Consider the following 18365-nt stretch of genomic DNA (forward strand, 5'->3'; position numbering starts at 1 on the left):
CAGCTATAAGTGTTTCACTGTGAAAACGACGTCACTTTTCCTCAAAGCTATGGTGTCATTCTTTGCCAAGTTACTGGCAGGGTTGTTCCCCTCAGACATGGACAAAGGGGTTTAAAAAAGCTATATGAAACTGTAAAGTGCCAAGAATGATCAAGACAACTTGGATAAGACCTCAAGAAAAGAAAGAGAGAACCGTTCCATCAATACCACCAGACCTGCTAGCTGCTTTTTCATGGGTGAGGCACATGGGGCCGCATTTCTTTCTGAATTACACACAAAATTAAATTCCAAGTACATTATGCAGAACTTTCATACAGGTTTAAATTTAGTAAGACAAAAGGCCAAAAAAAAAAAAAACCCAACAAGTGCTTTTTGCATGTCAAAATTTTCTAGTCAACCCAGTGCAATTATCCAATACCAGATGAGTGGCAGGCACCAGAATGATGGAGGAAGCAGTGTGAGGCTACCATCTGTGGGACTGCAAACACAGCGGTAAGTTCACTAGCCATACCTTTGTTCTAGCTCTTTAAATGAGCAGGGCTGTATGTTACTGTTTACATGTCAAAATTTGCATGTTACTGAAGCCTGCGTGGTTATGTTCAGAGCATTCCCTTTTGGCATACTTTGGTCTTCAAATGACAAAACTAATGTGAAAGATAAGTTGAAAGTTGAATAAGACTTCAAATAAAGTATTGACAAACAAGACTTAGATTTAATCCTTACCTGTCTTCCCTCATGTATATCCAAAAGCATTGTAGTATAGAAGATTTGCTGTTACAAGTTCCATTGACTTTTCCCAATTAGAAGGATACTAATGAAGATGTCTTTCTCTAAGGAATTAGGTAAGCTCCAAAAATATGTTACATATTCATAATAGAATCTTTTCCCCAAAATAGTATTCTGATGAAAGTAATGTGAATTACATTTGAATAACACCGAGGTAATGCAAAAAGTATAGATTTACAGTATGTTACTGGCTTTTGGTAAGTGGGACAGAAACATTAACTATCTGGATAGTATTAAAATTGTAAGATGAGAAAAATTTTCTAGACTCCCCTAATGGTCTTCAGATTACATAACCTGCAGGGTCCACTTCAAGTCTAAAATTTCCATTAAAGCTAACTTTTCCGTGACCTATGGCAGGCAACGTCACCTCATCTTTGGTGACTTTCTTTGAATTTCGTTGCTTAAGTTCTTCAAACAAGGTAAACGAGTTCAGAGGAGAAGTTATGTAGGTATAGTTTAAAACTTTTAAGTATGTCTACATACTTTGTAAAAGGTGGTTGCCAAGTTTCACCTTTCAGAAATGTTTCCAAAACACCCAACACCTTGTGGTGCCATGAAACGAGGGTAAAATTCTGCCATTACAAGATGTGCAGACTTCCATAGTTTTTCCTGCATGCAAATACAATATTCTACTTCCTTCATAAGTGTCATTTTTCATTACATTGATCTAACTTCATTACTACATTTGAAGGGGATGGCATGATCTGAGTATTGACAGTATTTGTTTGGAAATAAATTCACTTGAGGAATCCATTAAGACAGGGAAATAGGAAAAGCACAGAAAGGGTGAGTTTATTTTTAAACTGAATACAGTGCTTTTTTTTTTTAATATAAAGCAACTCTTTCAGGGGAACTGTCCTCTCTAATTTATGCATAGATTATTTGACAGAATGGCTGAAATATCCCACACCACGTTTGCACAGTGGAAATGCAAAACCCAAAGAATTCATATTTTCAAGACTGTTAACACCTTCTCGAATTTCAATAATTCATTCAATTTCTGTAGAAAAACATGGGTTTTATTTTTCTTACTGTTAATTATTTATATAGCTCAGCTTTACAAATAGGTTCTCAATATCTGAAAGACTGCAAGAATTTCACCATCCAAAGCATTTTCTGTAGGTCTTTTTGCATTTACCATCATCATCCCAATAATGCCTCTCATGACTGGGAATTGACCTTGGGCTTTTTAGACTTATATCTACAACCATGAAAAGATCTATTTTTCTTTTTTCCATCACCCCTTTTATTGCTTTTCTTCCATAAAGAGTCTGTCAGTTCCTAAATTTGCGTGCCTGTTATAGGTAGACAATACTGTAATTTTAAATGACAGTGAAAAGGAGCAGCAGATATGATGGTTGTGAGAGAAGTCCACACATGGATGAATAGTAGTCAAAAACAATCATTCCACTAAGTAAAATAAGCCTGGAACCACAACAAAGTAGCCCCCATTCATCCTCCACTTTAGCATTCATTGACATAAATGGGGATCATCAAAGGAGGAAAAACTAAAATTACCACTTCTTTTCACTTTTCAGTATTTTAAGTCAACAGAAGTATGGTACAAATTTTTATCAACTACGTTCTTTCTACAGGAATAATTGGCCTCATCAAGCTGGTCACAGTTTAGTGGAAGGGAAAGATTTGTAGAACAAGTGTAGTGCACTGCTATACAGGGACAAGTACTTTTGTGACTGAGCCTAGTATTGTTCAGGCTACAGGTATGGATATATAAGCCAATGACAATTTGCACTGTACTCTTTCTGTGTGTACTCTTATGTGTCATGTAACCTTCAGGCTATTCAAGTGCAACTAATTCAGTTTAATGTTAAATTCTATCAAACATATTTTCTGTTACAAAAATCCTAGCTGTTGAAACAAATTACAAGTGAATTATTAATTTTAGAGAGTTACAGAAATGTTGGCAGTTCCCTGAGTGTTTATTTATTCATTCATTCATTCATTCAAGAAAAATTTATTTAGCACACCTACTATGTGCTAAGAACTCTATTCAGCTCTGAAAATACAACCATGAACCAAAAAGTTACAGTCCCTCCCTTCTTAAGATGGAACAACAGAAACATATCCAACAAATTTGGCTAAAACAGAGATTACTAGATCCTTGCACAGTTAAATGATATAGGTAGCAACTTTGGGAATAATTTCCATACTTAGACTCATTAGAGTAAAAAAAGAAAAAGAGAGAGAGAAAGGAAAGAAGGAAGGGAGGGGGAGGAAGGAGGAAAAGAAGGGAGGGAGAGAAGGAGGGAAGGAGTGGGGAGAAAGAAGAAGGAAGGGAGGAAGGAAGAAGGGAGGGAAGAAAGAGGGAAGGGAAGGACAAAGGCAGGAAGAAGGGAAGGGATGGAGGGAAGGGAGGAAATAATTAGAGCAGAGATAGAGAACAGAAAAAATATCAGTGTAGGCAAGAGTTGGTTCCTTGAAAAGTTCAACAAAATTGACAAACCTTTAGTTAGAATGAAGAGAGAAAAGAATGAAAGAAATAAAATCAGAAATAAAAGGGGACTGATCACTGATTTTATAGAAATAAACAGTAATAAAAGAGTACTGTGAACGATTACATTGAAAACTCGGATAACTGAGATGAAATGGACAATTTCCTAGAAAACACATAATGTACCAAGACTGAAATATGAACACAAGGTCTGAATAGACCTATTCTTGGCAAGAACATTGAATAAGTAATTTAGAAAACTTTTCAACAAACAAAAGCCCAGGACCACATAGTTTCACGGGTAAATTCTACCAAATATTTAAAGAAGAGTTAATACCAGCTCTTCCTAAACTCTTCCAAAAAATTGAAAAGGAGTGAATACTTCCTAACTCATTTGATAAGGCAAACCTTATCTTTACATCAAAGCCAGGCAAAGACTACAAGAAAACTACCAACCAGTATTCCTTATAAATATTGATAGAAAAATCCTCAGCAAAATACAAGGTAACCAAATTCCACTGTAGAGTGAAAGGGTTATAAACCATGACCAAATGGGATTTACTGCTGGAATGCAAGAATGGTTCAACATACAAAAATCAATCAATGTACTACACCACATGACAAATGAAGGTTTAGAAAAAGGCAGGATCAGCTCAATTGATTAAGAAAAAGCATTTGGCATATTTCAATGCCCTTTCATGAAAAATAACATTCAACAAACTGAGGCTAGAAGAAATACTTTAACATAATAGAAGCCATATATGAATAACTGATAGCTTAAACATCATCCTCAATGATGAAAGAATCAAAGCTGTTTCTTTAAGATCTGGAGCAAGGTAAAAAAGCCTGCTTTTGCTACTTGTGTTCAACAGAGAGTTAGAGATAATAGGCAAATCAATTAAGCAAGGGAAAAAGACATACAAATTGCAGAGGAAGAAGTAAAATAATCTGTTTATAGGTGACACAATTTTATATGTAGAAAATTCTAAATATTTCACATATTGAAAAACCTGTTAGAGTTAATAAACCAATTCAGGGAAGTTTCAAAATCACAGAATCAACATGTAAGAATCAGTTGCATTTATATACACTAGCAATGAATAAGCTAAAAAGGAAAATTTAAAAGTAATTCCATTTATATTACCATCTTCCACCCCCCTCAAAAAAAAACCCAAACCAAAAAAACATAGGGATAATTTAACCAAAGAAATGAAGGATTGCAAATGAAAACTAAAAAAGTGTTATTGAAAGAGAAAGTTGGAAAAAAAATCCTATGTTCATGAGTAAGAAGACTGAATGTTAAATGTTGATGCTACTCAGAGCAATCCAAGATTCAACACAATCCATAAATCTATGTCCGTACTCTGACAATTACTTTTCCACAAATAGGAGAATCTGTTCTAAAACTCAAAAGAATTTCAAACCCAAATAAAGAAATTAATCATTTAAAAAAACAGAGTTGGGCTCTCTCATTTCCTTGTTTCAAAACTTACTACAAAGCTACAATAATCAAAACAGTGTTATACTGGAATAAAGACAGAGAGGCAGGCATGGTGGCGGCACACCTGCAATGCCAGGACTAGGGAGACTGAGGCAAGACTGCAAATTCAAGGCTGGTCTGGGCTACACAGCAGGACCATTTCAAACAAACAAACAAAAGACAGACCTAGAGCAATGGACTAGAATAGAGAGCCCCACTTTGTGTACATGGCCAGATGACTTTGTCAAGACCACCCAGTGAAGAAGGACAGTCTTTTCAAGAAATGGTGTTGAGGAAACTGGATATTCTCATATCCCCCATAATGAAGTTAGACCCTTATCTTAGGTCAGCTGCAAAAAAAAGTAATAATAATTACAAGTGGATCCAAGACCTAAACATAAAATCTAAAAAAAAGTAATAATAATTACAAGTGGATCCAAGACCTAAACATAAAATCTAAACATATAAAAATCTTAGAATACTTTGTGATCTTGGATTTGGCAATTATTTCTTGAATGTGACACAAAAAGCACAGGCAACAAAAGAAAAAAGTAAATTAGATTTAATTAAAATGAAAAACGGGTGCAGCAAAGAGCACTATCGAAAAGAATGAAAAGGGGCTGGTGGAGTGGTTCAAATGGTAGAAACACCTGCCTAGCAAGCATGAGGCCCTGAGTTCAAACCCCAGTTCTGCCAAAAAAAGAATAAAGAGCAATCAACAAAAAGTGAGAAAATATTTATGACACATTTAATAAGCAATTAATATCTAGAATGTATAAAGAACCCCTACAACTCAACACAATAGAAATGTGAAAAGGACCTACATAGACATATCTCCAAAGACAATACTCAAATGGCCGATGTGAAAAAATACTCAGCATTACTAATTATTAGGGAAGTGCAACTCAAAACTGAGGCAGGTTAGGTTAGGGAGAGTCTGCAGCTGCTCCCCCTCTTGACCCAATTGCTTTTCACCCTACCCCACAGGTGAGAGAAGCCAGGTGATGACATATTCTTTTCCCAACTCCAAGCTCAAGGTGATAATAAAAACACCCCAGTCCTTCTTCTCTTCACTCTCCTGGCAGAATGGGTGGCTCCCCTTCCCTCAATAAAGCTATTCCACCTCAGCCCATCCATGTGCTCTGCTTGGATCCTTCCACCCGGCTTGCAAGGACCAAGATCTTCTGGAAACACCGTTGCTGACAACAAAATCACAACAGGTGCTGTACTTCACACCCATCAGACTATCGAGTACCAAAAAACCCAGAAAACATCAAGTGTTGGCAAGGATGTAGAGAAATTGGAACACTCTTGCACTGCTGGTAGAAATGTAGAATGGCGGTCCCTCGGAAAATTAAACAGAGAACAGGCAGATGATCCAGAATCCTACTTCTATGTGTTTACCCCATAGAATAGAATACAGGAACTCAAATATGTGTACATCTGTGTTTATAGCAACATTATTCACAGTGGCCAAAGGCAGAAGCAGCCCAAGTGTTCACTGATGGGTGCATGGACAAACTGAATGTTGTGTGCACATTCAGTGAAATATTAAGTCCCAGAATATTAAGTCATGCTATTGCATGGAAGAACCTGGAACACATTATGCCAGGTGAAGTCAGCTAATCAAAAAGGACGCCTATTGTATTCTTCCACTTATATGAAGTACCCAGAGAAGTCAAACTCAGAGACAGACAACAGCATGGTGGTTGCAAGGGGCAATACCACATTATTTGTAGTGTTTGAGAGAAGGCATAGAAACTGAAGCACTTGAGAAATTTAAACTCAAGGGTATAAAAGTAGATCTAAGTTAGGGGTAACTCATAAGAATGGTATTAGAAATGTGAAAACTATAGGAGAGATTTATATCTAAGCAGAAGGAGACAGAAAAGAGCAGGAAGAAGTGATGCCACAAAAAAGAATCCTGATGAAACACCAACTACAGTAAACACAAATGGCACACAGAGTGGATCACATGACAAAACCCTAAGTGCAAGAATAAGAGACATTTAAAACAAAAACATCCAGAAAGGTAGGAAGTAGGATCATTAAAGAAACAAGACATATAAACAAGGGATTTTTTTTAAAGTCCTGAGTACTTCTATTTGAATCTTAAGTCTATCAAGAGAATTTAAGGGGGAAAAAAAAACGTGATAGAGGTAAAGAGTAATATGATCCTATAGACATTACATCAGTCAGAAAGCAAAATGAAATTTCCTTCATTTTCACAGTTTAGCACAGTTTCTGGATATTACATTAATTTTTAAGTCCTAACATTTCTGCCGACCAGCAGTGATGGTCAGAAAAGAAGTCTCTGTACACCGCAGTAGAAAAGCTGTGATGTATCAGTGATAAGATTTTGAAAAAGTATGCAAGATCTCATGGGGGAACTTTTAAAAACACTTGTACAAGACATAGAGGACTAAATACATAGAGAAATAGTTTATCCTCATGGATGAGACCACTTAACATCCTAAAAGTATCAGTCCTCCCAAATCATGCATGAACTCTACAGCATGACAACTGAAATTATAGCTAAGTATTTTTAGGGAGTTTGAAAACTTTAAAATATATACAAAAGAGCAAAGATCCACAAAGAACTAAGTCAAGGTTGACAAAAAGAAGAATAAAAAAGTCAGGTATGCTGGTGCACACCGATAATTCCAGCACTTGGGAGGCTAAGGCAGGAGGATGGCGAGTTTGAGATCATCCAGCATTGCATAGTGGATTGTACAGTGATGGGAAAATTGGTTCTCCATATTGAAAACAACACATCCGTATCTCATACTGTGTACACATAGACACCTATGTGAACACACAGATGTGTGTGTGTGTACATGGCAAACTGTAAAACTGAAGAAGAAAACATAGGGTACCTTTGTGTCCCTGGTGTGGGGAAGAAGTCCTGAAGATACACAAAGCAAGCCAGGCACCTGTGGCTCACACCTGTAATCCTAGCTACTCAGAATGCAGAGATCAGGAGGATCATGGGCTGAAGCCAGCCCAGGCAAATAGTTTGTGAGACCATATCTCAAAAAAACCCTTCACAAAAAAGGGGCTGGTGGAGTGGCTCAAGTTGTAGAGCACCTGCTTAGCAAGTGTAAGGCCTTAGGTTCAAACCCCAGCACCACCACAAAAAAAAAAAAAAAAAAGGGAAGGGGAGAATTGATTGATTGATTCCATCAGAATCAGTAATGGAAGACACTATAGCCAAATTAAAGCCAATGTGCTAATATTTAGACGTGATAGAAAACATCTGAAAATCAATAATAAAGCATTAAGAAAATTAAAAGTGGAAAAAGATACCCAGGAAATTTATGTAAGTTGAGATCTAAATGGGTAAAGAATATACAAAGGTTCAAATTCTTTTTTCTCTTTTCCTTCAGTCATCCTGAGGATCAAAGCCAGGCAATCGCTCTTGCCACTGAGCTATATCCCCAGCCCAAAGAACTCATTAAAACTCAGATAAGAGTAAATTAAACCAATCTCCAAATTAGGACTAGACACCCATTAGATACGCAAGCACTCCAAAATCAGACAAGACCAAGTCTTTGGAAAGATATAGGAAAACAGTAACCCACATCCCCTGGTAGTGAGCAAACTAGGACAGCTGGTCAACTCGGTGTGTATCGAGTTAACTGTGCAGACACCTGGTGAGCCTGCCCACTTGCTTCTCATCAAACATCTTTGCACGTGGGAATCGTGTGTTGGGTAGTCAGTGAAGCCATCTGTGACAGCTGCAGGACATCTTGGTGTACCTATAGAGGATTCTTTGGCAGCGTGAAGTAATAAACCAGATGCCCAAGACGTGCCCTGAATAGATCTTAAAACGTGGTGCTAAGTAAGAAAGTAATCAGTACACGAACCAAACTACAATAGAACGCCATGGTGTGCAACGCTGCTTTAGGTTCAGGTGTTACCTCCCATCGCATTGTCAGGTGAGTTTTCATTGTATGAACGTCATGAAGTATACGGACAAGAATTAAGACGGCATGACGTCACTGTCATATAATCTCCTGGGGTCACACTATCCCATATGCAGTCCATTGACAGAGATGTTGTTCAATGCATGACTATACATATGGCGAACATCGAACTCATTAGAACTCATCAGAACATCAAACTCAATGATGTGTGGAAGGACAGAAGAATAGGAAAGGGCACCGGCATGGGGTTTGAGGTGAAAAAGGGAATAAATGTTTAGAGTGTTTTCCTTCTGGAACCCTAACAACGTTGTGATAGGATCCGAGAAATACCATCAGCTCCACTTTCTGTCCCATGGTCATCTGGACGTATTGGTAAGATACGATCGCTGACAAATGTATCTGGTGAATGACGATGACGCAAAAACATACTTGACTACACAGTTAAAAACAGGCGGAGTTATAGAAACCAAATAAAAGGAAAACCAGCAGTTGGTGTAATCAGGAGCGAGGAAGAAAGCTGCCATTCCGCAAGAGAAGGCATTTGTGGTTGGCACTGAAGAAGAGCTGTATTTGTTTGTATAAGTAAGGTACAATTCTATTCATTAGAAAGTAAACCTGAGAGCAGTCAGAAAATAGAACAGGTTCTTAGAACTGTTGAAAACTGATTACATTTTGTTGGAGTAATAGCTGCACGAAGGGAATAAGTGAGAGAAAGACAATTTTCAGAGGACCTTGCTATTGAGACTAGGAGTCCAGTCATTGCAAGGGCAGTGGATACGCACTGAAGGCCTGACAGCAGAGACTGACATCCCAGGGACAGAGGCCACTGTGGATGCCCGCAGGGTGGCCTGCTGATCCGAGTGACCAAAGCTATTTGATTAGTGGCAGTGACATGAAGGGTCAAGGAAGGTTCTCACATTTCCTGAAATGTCCAGGAAGTTGACTGACTGAAAAAGGACACAGTAGATTGGAGCGACCCCCAAGAAAACAAGTCTGGGGAAATCCTGGAGTCTAAAATTAAGCTCGGTGTGTTCTTGGTTTCTCTTTGCTCTGGCAGCTTCAGGAAGTTTCTGTTCCTGTTTCCAGTCTAATACATTAATAGCCTTTGCAAATTCAGCACCTCCTCGTACAGCAGGCATGAAGATTTGGCTTTGATCTGGACTGACACAAGACAAGCCAGGAGGCCGACTTTGCTGCGTCTGTCCAGTGCAGGGAGAGGGACATGAAAAAGCTAGTAGTGCCTGGGTGCCAGGGCTAGAAAGACACTGGTCAGGCCACCCCAGATAGTCATAGTACCCATAGCAGGTGAGAGAAACACTGAGGACCGTAGGGGTGTGAGTAAGAAGCTAGGTTGTTCTGAGCTGCAGGCTTCATCTCACTGGTCTTCAAACTCAGTTCTAAAATTCAGACAAGAGACAGAAGGACCACAGCCAGGTCAGTTATCCTACTTCTAGTTACTTGAACATGAATGTGACTGGATTACTCTTTTCTCCATTTACAATTTCTACATGCAAAAGTTTCTTTGCCAGAGACAGCACTAAGTCCCTGATCTTACATTTAAGTACTTCGACATTGACCTCTTATTTAAATATTTTTCCCATGTCCTCCTTGCTTTTTTTCTTTTTACATTCCCCAAACCTTGCCTTTCTTTGCAGCTGAAACTCTGACCTCCAATAGCAGGCTCAGCCTCACCCCAGTCCCCGGAACCAAACCAGGCTTTAAGAGGAGGGACCGAGCCCATGACTATAATCCCAGCACTCAGAGGCTGAGGCAGAAGGACCATGAGTTTGAACACAATGAGACCCTGCCTCAGAAAGAAACAAAGCAGCAGTGGCAACATCAGTCAGAAGCCAGGAGAAATTAGTGAAATTGCTGGGGTTTGGCACTACGTACAGGAAAGATGCCGGTGTCCTCCAGCTCTGACCTTGGGCCCTAGATTCCACAACAGGTTCCTCTTTCCATTGTGCACAGCTATAAAAGTGCTGGCCTTGGCACGGGCCTGGTAATGGGGTCCCTCTTGGGAAGGACCAAGCCTCGCTCTTCTACTCCCCATGGTCTGAAGTGTTGCCCTCAAACCCTGGCTTCATGGTACTTACACCTCACATTCAGTACCGTGATGGAACCACCAAGAGAGGGAGTAATACGATGAACCACCTAGCATCCCCAGGGGGCGCAGGGATGGCTGGGGGTCTATGAAAAGGGGTGACATCCATTGCTTGCTGAGGTCCTAGAACTTTACTCTGAGCCAAAGAAGCATCTAGCTTCTACCTTCATTGTACCTACAAATGAGGCGAGAGGGGGCATGTGGGTTAGTGAGCTCCAGTCTCAGGAATAAATGCAGAGCTTTACAAACATCAAACACCCGCCATTTATATTCTTTGGAAGGCCCTCACCTTTGTCACAGGAAGAGAGTCCTGGGTTCCCATCCAGATGGGTACGGGGAGAACGTCTCCACAGAACGTGAAGACCAGGGATGTGTTGCTCCTTCCTTAACTCTTCTTTGCTTTGGAAACCTTGGATTCTCACCTCCTGTGCCCACCTGTACCACTAGTCATCCAGTCAGGCCTTCCTTGGGGCTCCATGGGTTGGCCACTGGTCCTTCCTTAAGAGCAAACGGAAGACTGCCATCCTCCCTGTCTACACAAAGCATCCAGTAGACGGTAGAGTCGTGTAGAGAGAAAAGTCTTACTGTGCAGGACCAGCCCTAACCAAACTGTCAGAGTCACCGGCCAAGAGAACTTACCAGACCACTGTAGTCTCTGGACTCCCTTTGCTGCCCTGCATGGGTGAACACAGACCTAGACTAATGGTCCCTAATGAGGAACAGCGTGGGGAGTGGGAGAAGGTGGGACCCAAAGTCACCACAAACTGGGACCTATCTCCTCTGACTATGGTAACAATGTCTTTATAAAAATAAATAATTGCTGGGCCCCATGGCTCACCCCTATAATCCCAGCTACTCAGGAGGCAGAGATCAGGAGGATCGTGGTTCGAGGCCAGCCTGAGCAGATAGTTTGCAAGATCCTATCTCAAAAAAACCAACAAAAAATTGGACTGGTGGAGTGGCTCAAGGTGAAGGCCCTGAGTTCAATCTCCAGTACCGCAGTAAGTAAATAAATGAATACCAAAGGGTTTAAACAACTCACTGTAATAACTCTCTTCCCCCACCCCCTTTGCAAATCCTTTATCTCTTTAGATATGAAGCTCATTATTCAGTTTGGAGGAGAGAGAAAAAGGTACTTGTACACACACACACACACACACACACACACACACATATACGCACACACGCACACACAATCTTATGCCCATAGATTCATTTACCATCTTAAAAAGAACAAGGATAAAGGTGACTCATTGGTGGTAGAAGGATCCCATCACCTTTCTAACACCTCCTGTTCTGTGTGTCTCATTATTTCAGAAATAAGGAGTAGGGTCCTTTAAACTAAAACACCCTACATGCTTAACTTCAGATGCAGGAGAACATGGGACATTAGGGAGGTGATGCAGTGGGGGACACCGAAACCTTGAGGGTCAGAAAGGGTGGCTGAGTTACTGGGGAGGACAGAGAGGACAGCCCCAGAGATGAAGAGGAAGGAGGCAACTAGGGCCAGACACAGGTCTGTGGCTTTGCTGTTACCAGGCTGTGTATTTTAGATGGGGTCAGAGATCAAAAGCCCCAAGACCAAATTAGTTTCCAGTAAGTTATAGCTCTCAGAATCAATATTCTGTTTGGGTATTTGTGTCACACATACCTTTTTCTTAACTATCAGCCTTTTTATAAACATCTACTAAGTGTCTATTTTGTAGCAGGTATAGGCTGTAGATAAATTGGCCAGAAATCAATTGATTTTAAGACAGACTGCTACAAGATAATTTAGCGAAGGATCAATTTGTCTAATAACCAATTTGTTAACTATACTAAATTTATCAAAAGTATATTTAAAGAAAACATTGAGCTTTAATATGTAGAAATTGGATACATGTGTTAGCCAGAGGCAGGGTCTCATCCCTATAATCCCAGCTACTTGGGAGGAAGAGCTCAGGAGAGTGGCTGGTTGAGGCCAGACTGGACAAAAAGTTAGTGAGACTCCATCTCAAAAAACCAGCCTGGTGTGGTGATTCATGCTGTGATCCCAGCTACATGAGAGGCATAGGAAGAAGGATCAAGAGCTAATCTGAAAAATAACTAAAGCAAGAAAGGGCTGGTGGGGTGGCTCAAGGGGTAGAGCGCCTGCCTAGCAAGCACAAGGCTCTGAGTTTGAACCCCAGTGCTGGAGGAGAAAGAAAGCTACAAGTGTTCATGGGAAGGTTTTCGGGAATACTTTGTAGTGCTGTCCCCTGTCAGATGCTTTGTGGCTTATCATCCCATCACCTCAGACCACTGATGTGTATTCGGGAAAGGAAGGAAGGAAGGGGGCTGCAGGTGGGCTTTGTAGCACTTATCACCACCTGGTCATCACCCATCATTAGGTGGCCCATGTCCCCAAGCACCAGGGGGCAGTGACTTTGTGTTGTTGCTTCCTGTTCCGGGCACAGCACCCAGAACATGCCTGGACATAAGTAAGCCCTCTGAAGGTACTTATTGAACAAATTAACTGAATATATATACGAATCATTTATTCCTAACAGATAAATATATATTTAAGAAAGATATCGGCAAATAGTTCATGAGACCCTATCTCGAAAAGCCCTTCACAAAAAGACATAGGGCTGGGGAACAAATGAGGAAATTTGCATATTGTTTATGTATTAGATAATAGTGTAGACATGTTCATTTTCTTATCTGATATTCTGATCATAGAGCAGAATACCCTGCTTTTAGAAGATGCCCCCAAAATTTAGGGGAAGTATCATAAAATCCGCAATTTATGTTAAAGTAGATGCATCAAACACACACACACACACACACACACACACACACACACACACACAGCCCCAAACATGAATGCTTTAACATTAGATATTGTCAAATCTAAATGGTAGACGTGTAACCTATGTGTTCATTTTTTTCTTCCAAATTTTCTACATGTTAGAAAATTTTTGATAACACAAAAAACCCCAAAAAGTTTCAAAGCATCTATAATAAAAATTCTTTTAGAATTTCCAAAAAATAGTATCTAAAGGAATTCCCTCCATCAAAGAGACAGAGCTGAGCTCAGACCTTGTGCTCAGCTGGAAGAACAAGCTAGCACCCGGAACGATGTCACTGGCCTGTTGCTAAATAAAGAGACAAGAAAATATGGTAATTATCCCTATAAGCTGGCCTTATAGTCCCAATTTTCCTTGCTCTAATTGTCACATGTTCTCAGGACAAGTAAGGATGACAGGAGCTTCGAGCACCGTCCAGCTTTGAGCTCATAAAGGCAAGATGTTTTCAATGTCTTAGATCTCTGACCTTTACATAAATGTTAGGTGGGACATGGTGTTCACACCTGTAATCCCAGCACTCGGGAGTTTGAGGAGGACTGGACTTCGTAGAAAGAGCCTGTCTCAAAAAAATTCAAGGGCTAGGAATGTAGCCCAGTGGTAGAGTGCTTGCATAGTATCCACAAGGTGGTAGGTTCAATCCCAGGCACCTCCCCCATGCACCCCAAAACGAAGAGCCAAGGAAAATTCTGAGTATAAGCAGGATGACTGAGCAACTATTGAATTTACCTGAACAAGAATTGATCTCACCAACATGGCGTCTTGGCATCTTTGTAATGTCGTATTGCAAGACACCTCACCAAGGATGCTGTTATTTTATTTTTTTTAATAGCCCAGACTGAGAAACAAACTTCCAGACAAAATTGTCCCACCTGTTAAACATAAAAGTAAAACACTAAGCTAAGCGAATGTCTGTTTGTGTGGAGTAATGCAGACATGGATGCTTGTTGCAAGAATATTTATCAAGATGACCAAGGAAAAGCTGCTTAACCATTCAGGGGCTTCTGACAAGAGATAGTGACAGTTACATCATCTTAAATTAAGATTTTTGCAATGACTGTGTCAGGGGCTATGGCCTAAGTTAGCATGAAATATTTAAAATTGAGCAATATTTAAATTGAATATTTAAAATTGGTATAAAAATTTTTGAATTATCCTTGCTAATCACTTTACAATTAGTAGTCATCTTTGCTTTTATTTCCTTTCATTCCTTCCCCCTGTATCTGTTTCTCTTCACTTTGCCTTTCCCTTTAAACACACATTCTGAGAATCTGTCACCGTGTTTGGGGCACTGACTCGTGGGGTACTCAGTTGTGTCCCTCTGTCCTGTATTCTGCAGCCCAGGTCGTCTTTATACTTCACCCTACACTAGAGGTCCCCACATAAGGATCAGCAAGTCCTTCTGAAGTGCCCAGAGGGTCCAAGCCTGCTTTGAAGCCACCATAAGTAACACATGGCATTCTTTACACAGGTATGGTGGTTGTGCCTGTAATCCCAGCTACTCAGAGTCTGAGGCGGGAGGATTGTGAGTTTGAGGCCAGCCTGGGGCAAAGTAGCAAGATCCTACTTCAAGAAGAGAGGGAGAGAACAGAGAGGGGAGAGGGGAGAGTAGGGGGAGGGAGAAAGAGAAAGAGAGAGAGAGGAGGGAGGGAGAGAAGGAGAGGAGAGGAGACAGACACAGATAGATGAGCATGGAGGGAGGGAGGGAAGGGAAGAGGGAGGGAGGGAGGAAGAGAGAGGACAGAGCAAGGGAAAAGGGGAGGGAAGGGAGGAGGGAGAGAAGAAGGAAGGAGAGAAAAAGAAATGATGCTTATTTGGGCTGATGGTTCTGGTCCAAGGTTGAGAGACTGCTTCTGGTGATGGCTGTCTTGCTGGCAGAGTCCAGTTGGTGAAGGGATCGCATGGTGAGGGACGTGTGTGTGTGTGTGTGTGTGTGTGTGTGTGTGTGTGTGTGTGTGTGTGGTGACCAATACTCAGTCCAATACAAGGGACTCCATGCCATGACTTTATCTAACCCCAATCACCTCCCTGAAGCCCCACCCTGAACAGCAGGTCAGATGAAGGTTCTGGCCTCTGATGGCCTCACTGTGGGGTTGACCTCCAGCACAATGCTCTGCGCCCCAGCGCCCAGAGTCTGCAGCCCCCGATCAGAGTGCCAGCTTTCTAGTTACCTTCAGCCGTGTCTGAGTTCCACCCTGCCAGCCAGAGCCACTTTTCATCCAGCTGCATTCAGTGCTGGTGACAGCCTCCCAGGACGAAGGTTCTTTTTCTAATGAAAATCTGTAACACAGCAAAAGGGACCATTCTTGGACACCAAACGATGACCTCTGAAGAGTCCCCACAGCACAGAAAGTCAGAGTCCTCTGCTATTTTGAGAGGCAGGGATTCAAGCACTTTGCATGAGCATACAGTCATTCTGACCTCTTAGAAAGTCCCCTCCATAGCCTTGGGGAATGGCTGGCTGTCGCTGAGGCCTAGGCCACCTGGGGGAAACTTTTGCACAGAAACTAGGTTCTTCCAGAAGTCGTCAGAGCGGAAGGCGCTTAGTCAGAGCAGGATTGTTCATGTCAGGGGACTGTGTGCTCCTGAGCTCTGCCCCCTGTGAACGACTGTGACCCTGCTCTCTTTTCATTGGTGTTAACAGATCGAATCTTCCTCTCTGTCTACTGTGAGTTATGTGCGTTTTTTATGTTTAAAGTGACTTTCTTATAGACCGTGTGTCTGTATGTTATCCTTTAATTTTTCTGTTTCACCGTTCACACTTATAAGAATCGTTAATGCAGGTGAATTGGTGTCTGCCACATTTCTTACTGCTTTCTATTCATTGCCCTTGTTTTTAGTCCCATTTCTGAATTTCAATTTTCTTGATTTTTGAACTTTTTATCATCATATATGATTGCATTTCCCCCTTCTTAGTATATTTTTTTCCTTAAATGTCTTTAGCATTCACTCTAGAGCCTAATACTCATGTACAGCTAATCCAAGTCAGCTTTTGAACACAACACCACTTCACAGTGCAAGTACCTTATTCAAAATTCCTAATTCTTCCTGTCCCTTGCATCATTATTTTACTTATGCACAAGCATACATAAACACAGACAGATGCATACACATATGTACGTATATACATGCAAGAATACATAGTTGAACATATTATTTCTACTGTTATTTTGAAGAAACTTATCTGTTAGATCAATTAAGAAAAAGAAAAATAGGGCTGGTGCAGTAGCTTGAGTGGTAGAGCACCTGCCTAGCAAGTGTGATGTTCTGAGTTCAAACCACAATACCACCAAAAAAAAAAGAAAGAAAAATAGGCTGGAGTGTAGCTCAGTGGTAGATCACCTGCTTAGATGTGGGTGGACTTGGGTTCAATTCCCAAGTCCATGAAGAAGAAGGAGGAGGAGGAGGATTTGGAGGAGGTGGAGGAGGAGCTGGAGGAAGAAGAGGAAGAGGAGCTGGCAGAGGAAGAGGAGGAGAAGATGTAGGAGGAGCTAGAGGAGGAAGAGGAAAAGGAGAAGATAGAGAAGGAGGATATGGAGGGGGAGAGGAAGATGGAGGAGGAGATGGAGGGGGAGAAGGAGGAAATGGAGGGGGAGAAGGTGGAGGAGGAGGAGAAGGAGATGGAGGGGGAGGAGGAGGAGGAGATGGAGGAGGAGGAGATGGGGAAGAGGACATGGAGGGGGAGGGAGAAGGAAATGGAGGAAGGGGAGGAGATGGAGGGGGAGGAGGAGGAGGAGGGGAAGGAGGAGGAGGAGATGGGGAAGGAGGAGTTGGAAGAGAGGAGGAGGAAGGAGGAGATGGAGGAGGAGGAGGAGGGGAAGGAGGAGGAGATGGAAGATGAGGAGGAGGTGGAGGAGGAGAAGAGGAGGAGGAGGAGGAGGAGGAGATGGAGGAAGAGGAGGAGGGGAAGGAGGAGGAGATGGAGGAGGAGGAGGAGATGGAGGAGGAGGAGGAGGAGAAGAGGAGGAGGAGGAGGTGGAGGAGGAGAAGTGGAGGAGGAGGAGGACATGGAGGAGGAGGAGGTGGAGGAGGAGGAGGTGGAGGAGGAGAAATGGAGGAGGAGAGGAGGAGATGGAGGAGGAGGAGATGGAGGAGGAGGAGGAGATGGAGGAGGAGGAGGAGGAGGAGAAGTGGAGGAGGAGGAGGAGGTGGAGGAGGAGAAGTGGAGGAGGAGGAGGAGGTGGAGGAGGAGGAGGTGGAGGAGGAGAAGTGGAGGAGGAGGAGATGGAGGAGGAGGACATGGAGGAGGAGGAGATGGAGGAGGAGGACATGGAGGAGGAGGAGGAGGGGAAGGAGGAGGAGATGGAGGAGGAGGAGTTGGAGGACGAGGAGGAAGTGGAGGAGGAGGAGGAGATGGAGGAGGAGGAGGAGGAGGAGGGGAAGGAGGAGGAGGAGGAAGAGGAATATTTGAATTTCCCCTCACGCTCTCCTTTCCCAGTGTCCTTTGTTGATGTGGACCCCAGTTTGTTCCCCATCGTGCTCTTTCTGTCTGAAGAACTTCTTTAAGTTCCTCCAAGTCTGTTAGTCTGGAAAAGCCTTTATTATCTCTTCTTCGCTCACGAAGAATATTGTGCAGTATAGAAATGTGGGTCTTCAAATATTTCACCGTCCTTTCGTCTTGCTGCCTGGCTTTGAAGGAGAACCTGGCATAATTCTTATCCTTGCTCGATGGTTAATGGTTTGTTTTCCCCACCTCTGACTTCTTTCAGGATTTTTTCTTTATCTGTGATTTTCTGAAGTTTTTTTTTTGTTTGTTTGTTTGTTTGTCTGTTTTGTAGTGCTGGGGTTTGAA

General features: G+C 41.8%; 2 protein-coding genes across 4 annotated transcripts in view; one reads left to right on the forward strand and one right to left on the reverse strand.

Moving 5' to 3' along the window:
- Window positions 1–16098, reverse strand: part of Ercc6l2 (ERCC excision repair 6 like 2) — a 118896-nt gene extending 102798 nt beyond the window's left edge. For 2 of the 3 annotated variants that reach the window (XM_074052562.1, XM_074052561.1), the window contains exons 1-2: window positions 15995–16098; window positions 15745–15853 (exon numbers count right to left, since the gene is read on the reverse strand). In XM_074052562.1, coding sequence (XP_073908663.1) covers window positions 15745–15802 — 58 coding nt within the window. In that variant the 5' untranslated portion in view covers window positions 15803–15853; window positions 15995–16098. The remainder of the gene's footprint in view (window positions 1–15744; window positions 15854–15994) is intronic. The other variant, XM_074052566.1, reaches the window with a different exon arrangement.
- The window catches only part of LOC141415593 (uncharacterized), a 40861-nt gene that overhangs the window by 11397 nt on the left and 11099 nt on the right, over window positions 1–18365 (forward strand). The window contains exon 3 of the mRNA XM_074052567.1: window positions 394–492. The gene's annotated coding sequence lies outside the window, so the exon portion shown is untranslated. The remainder of the gene's footprint in view (window positions 1–393; window positions 493–18365) is intronic.

The sequence above is a fragment of the Castor canadensis genome, chromosome 13 (assembly GCF_047511655.1).
Source record: "Castor canadensis chromosome 13, mCasCan1.hap1v2, whole genome shotgun sequence".
Taxonomy (NCBI): Eukaryota; Metazoa; Chordata; class Mammalia; order Rodentia; family Castoridae; genus Castor; species Castor canadensis.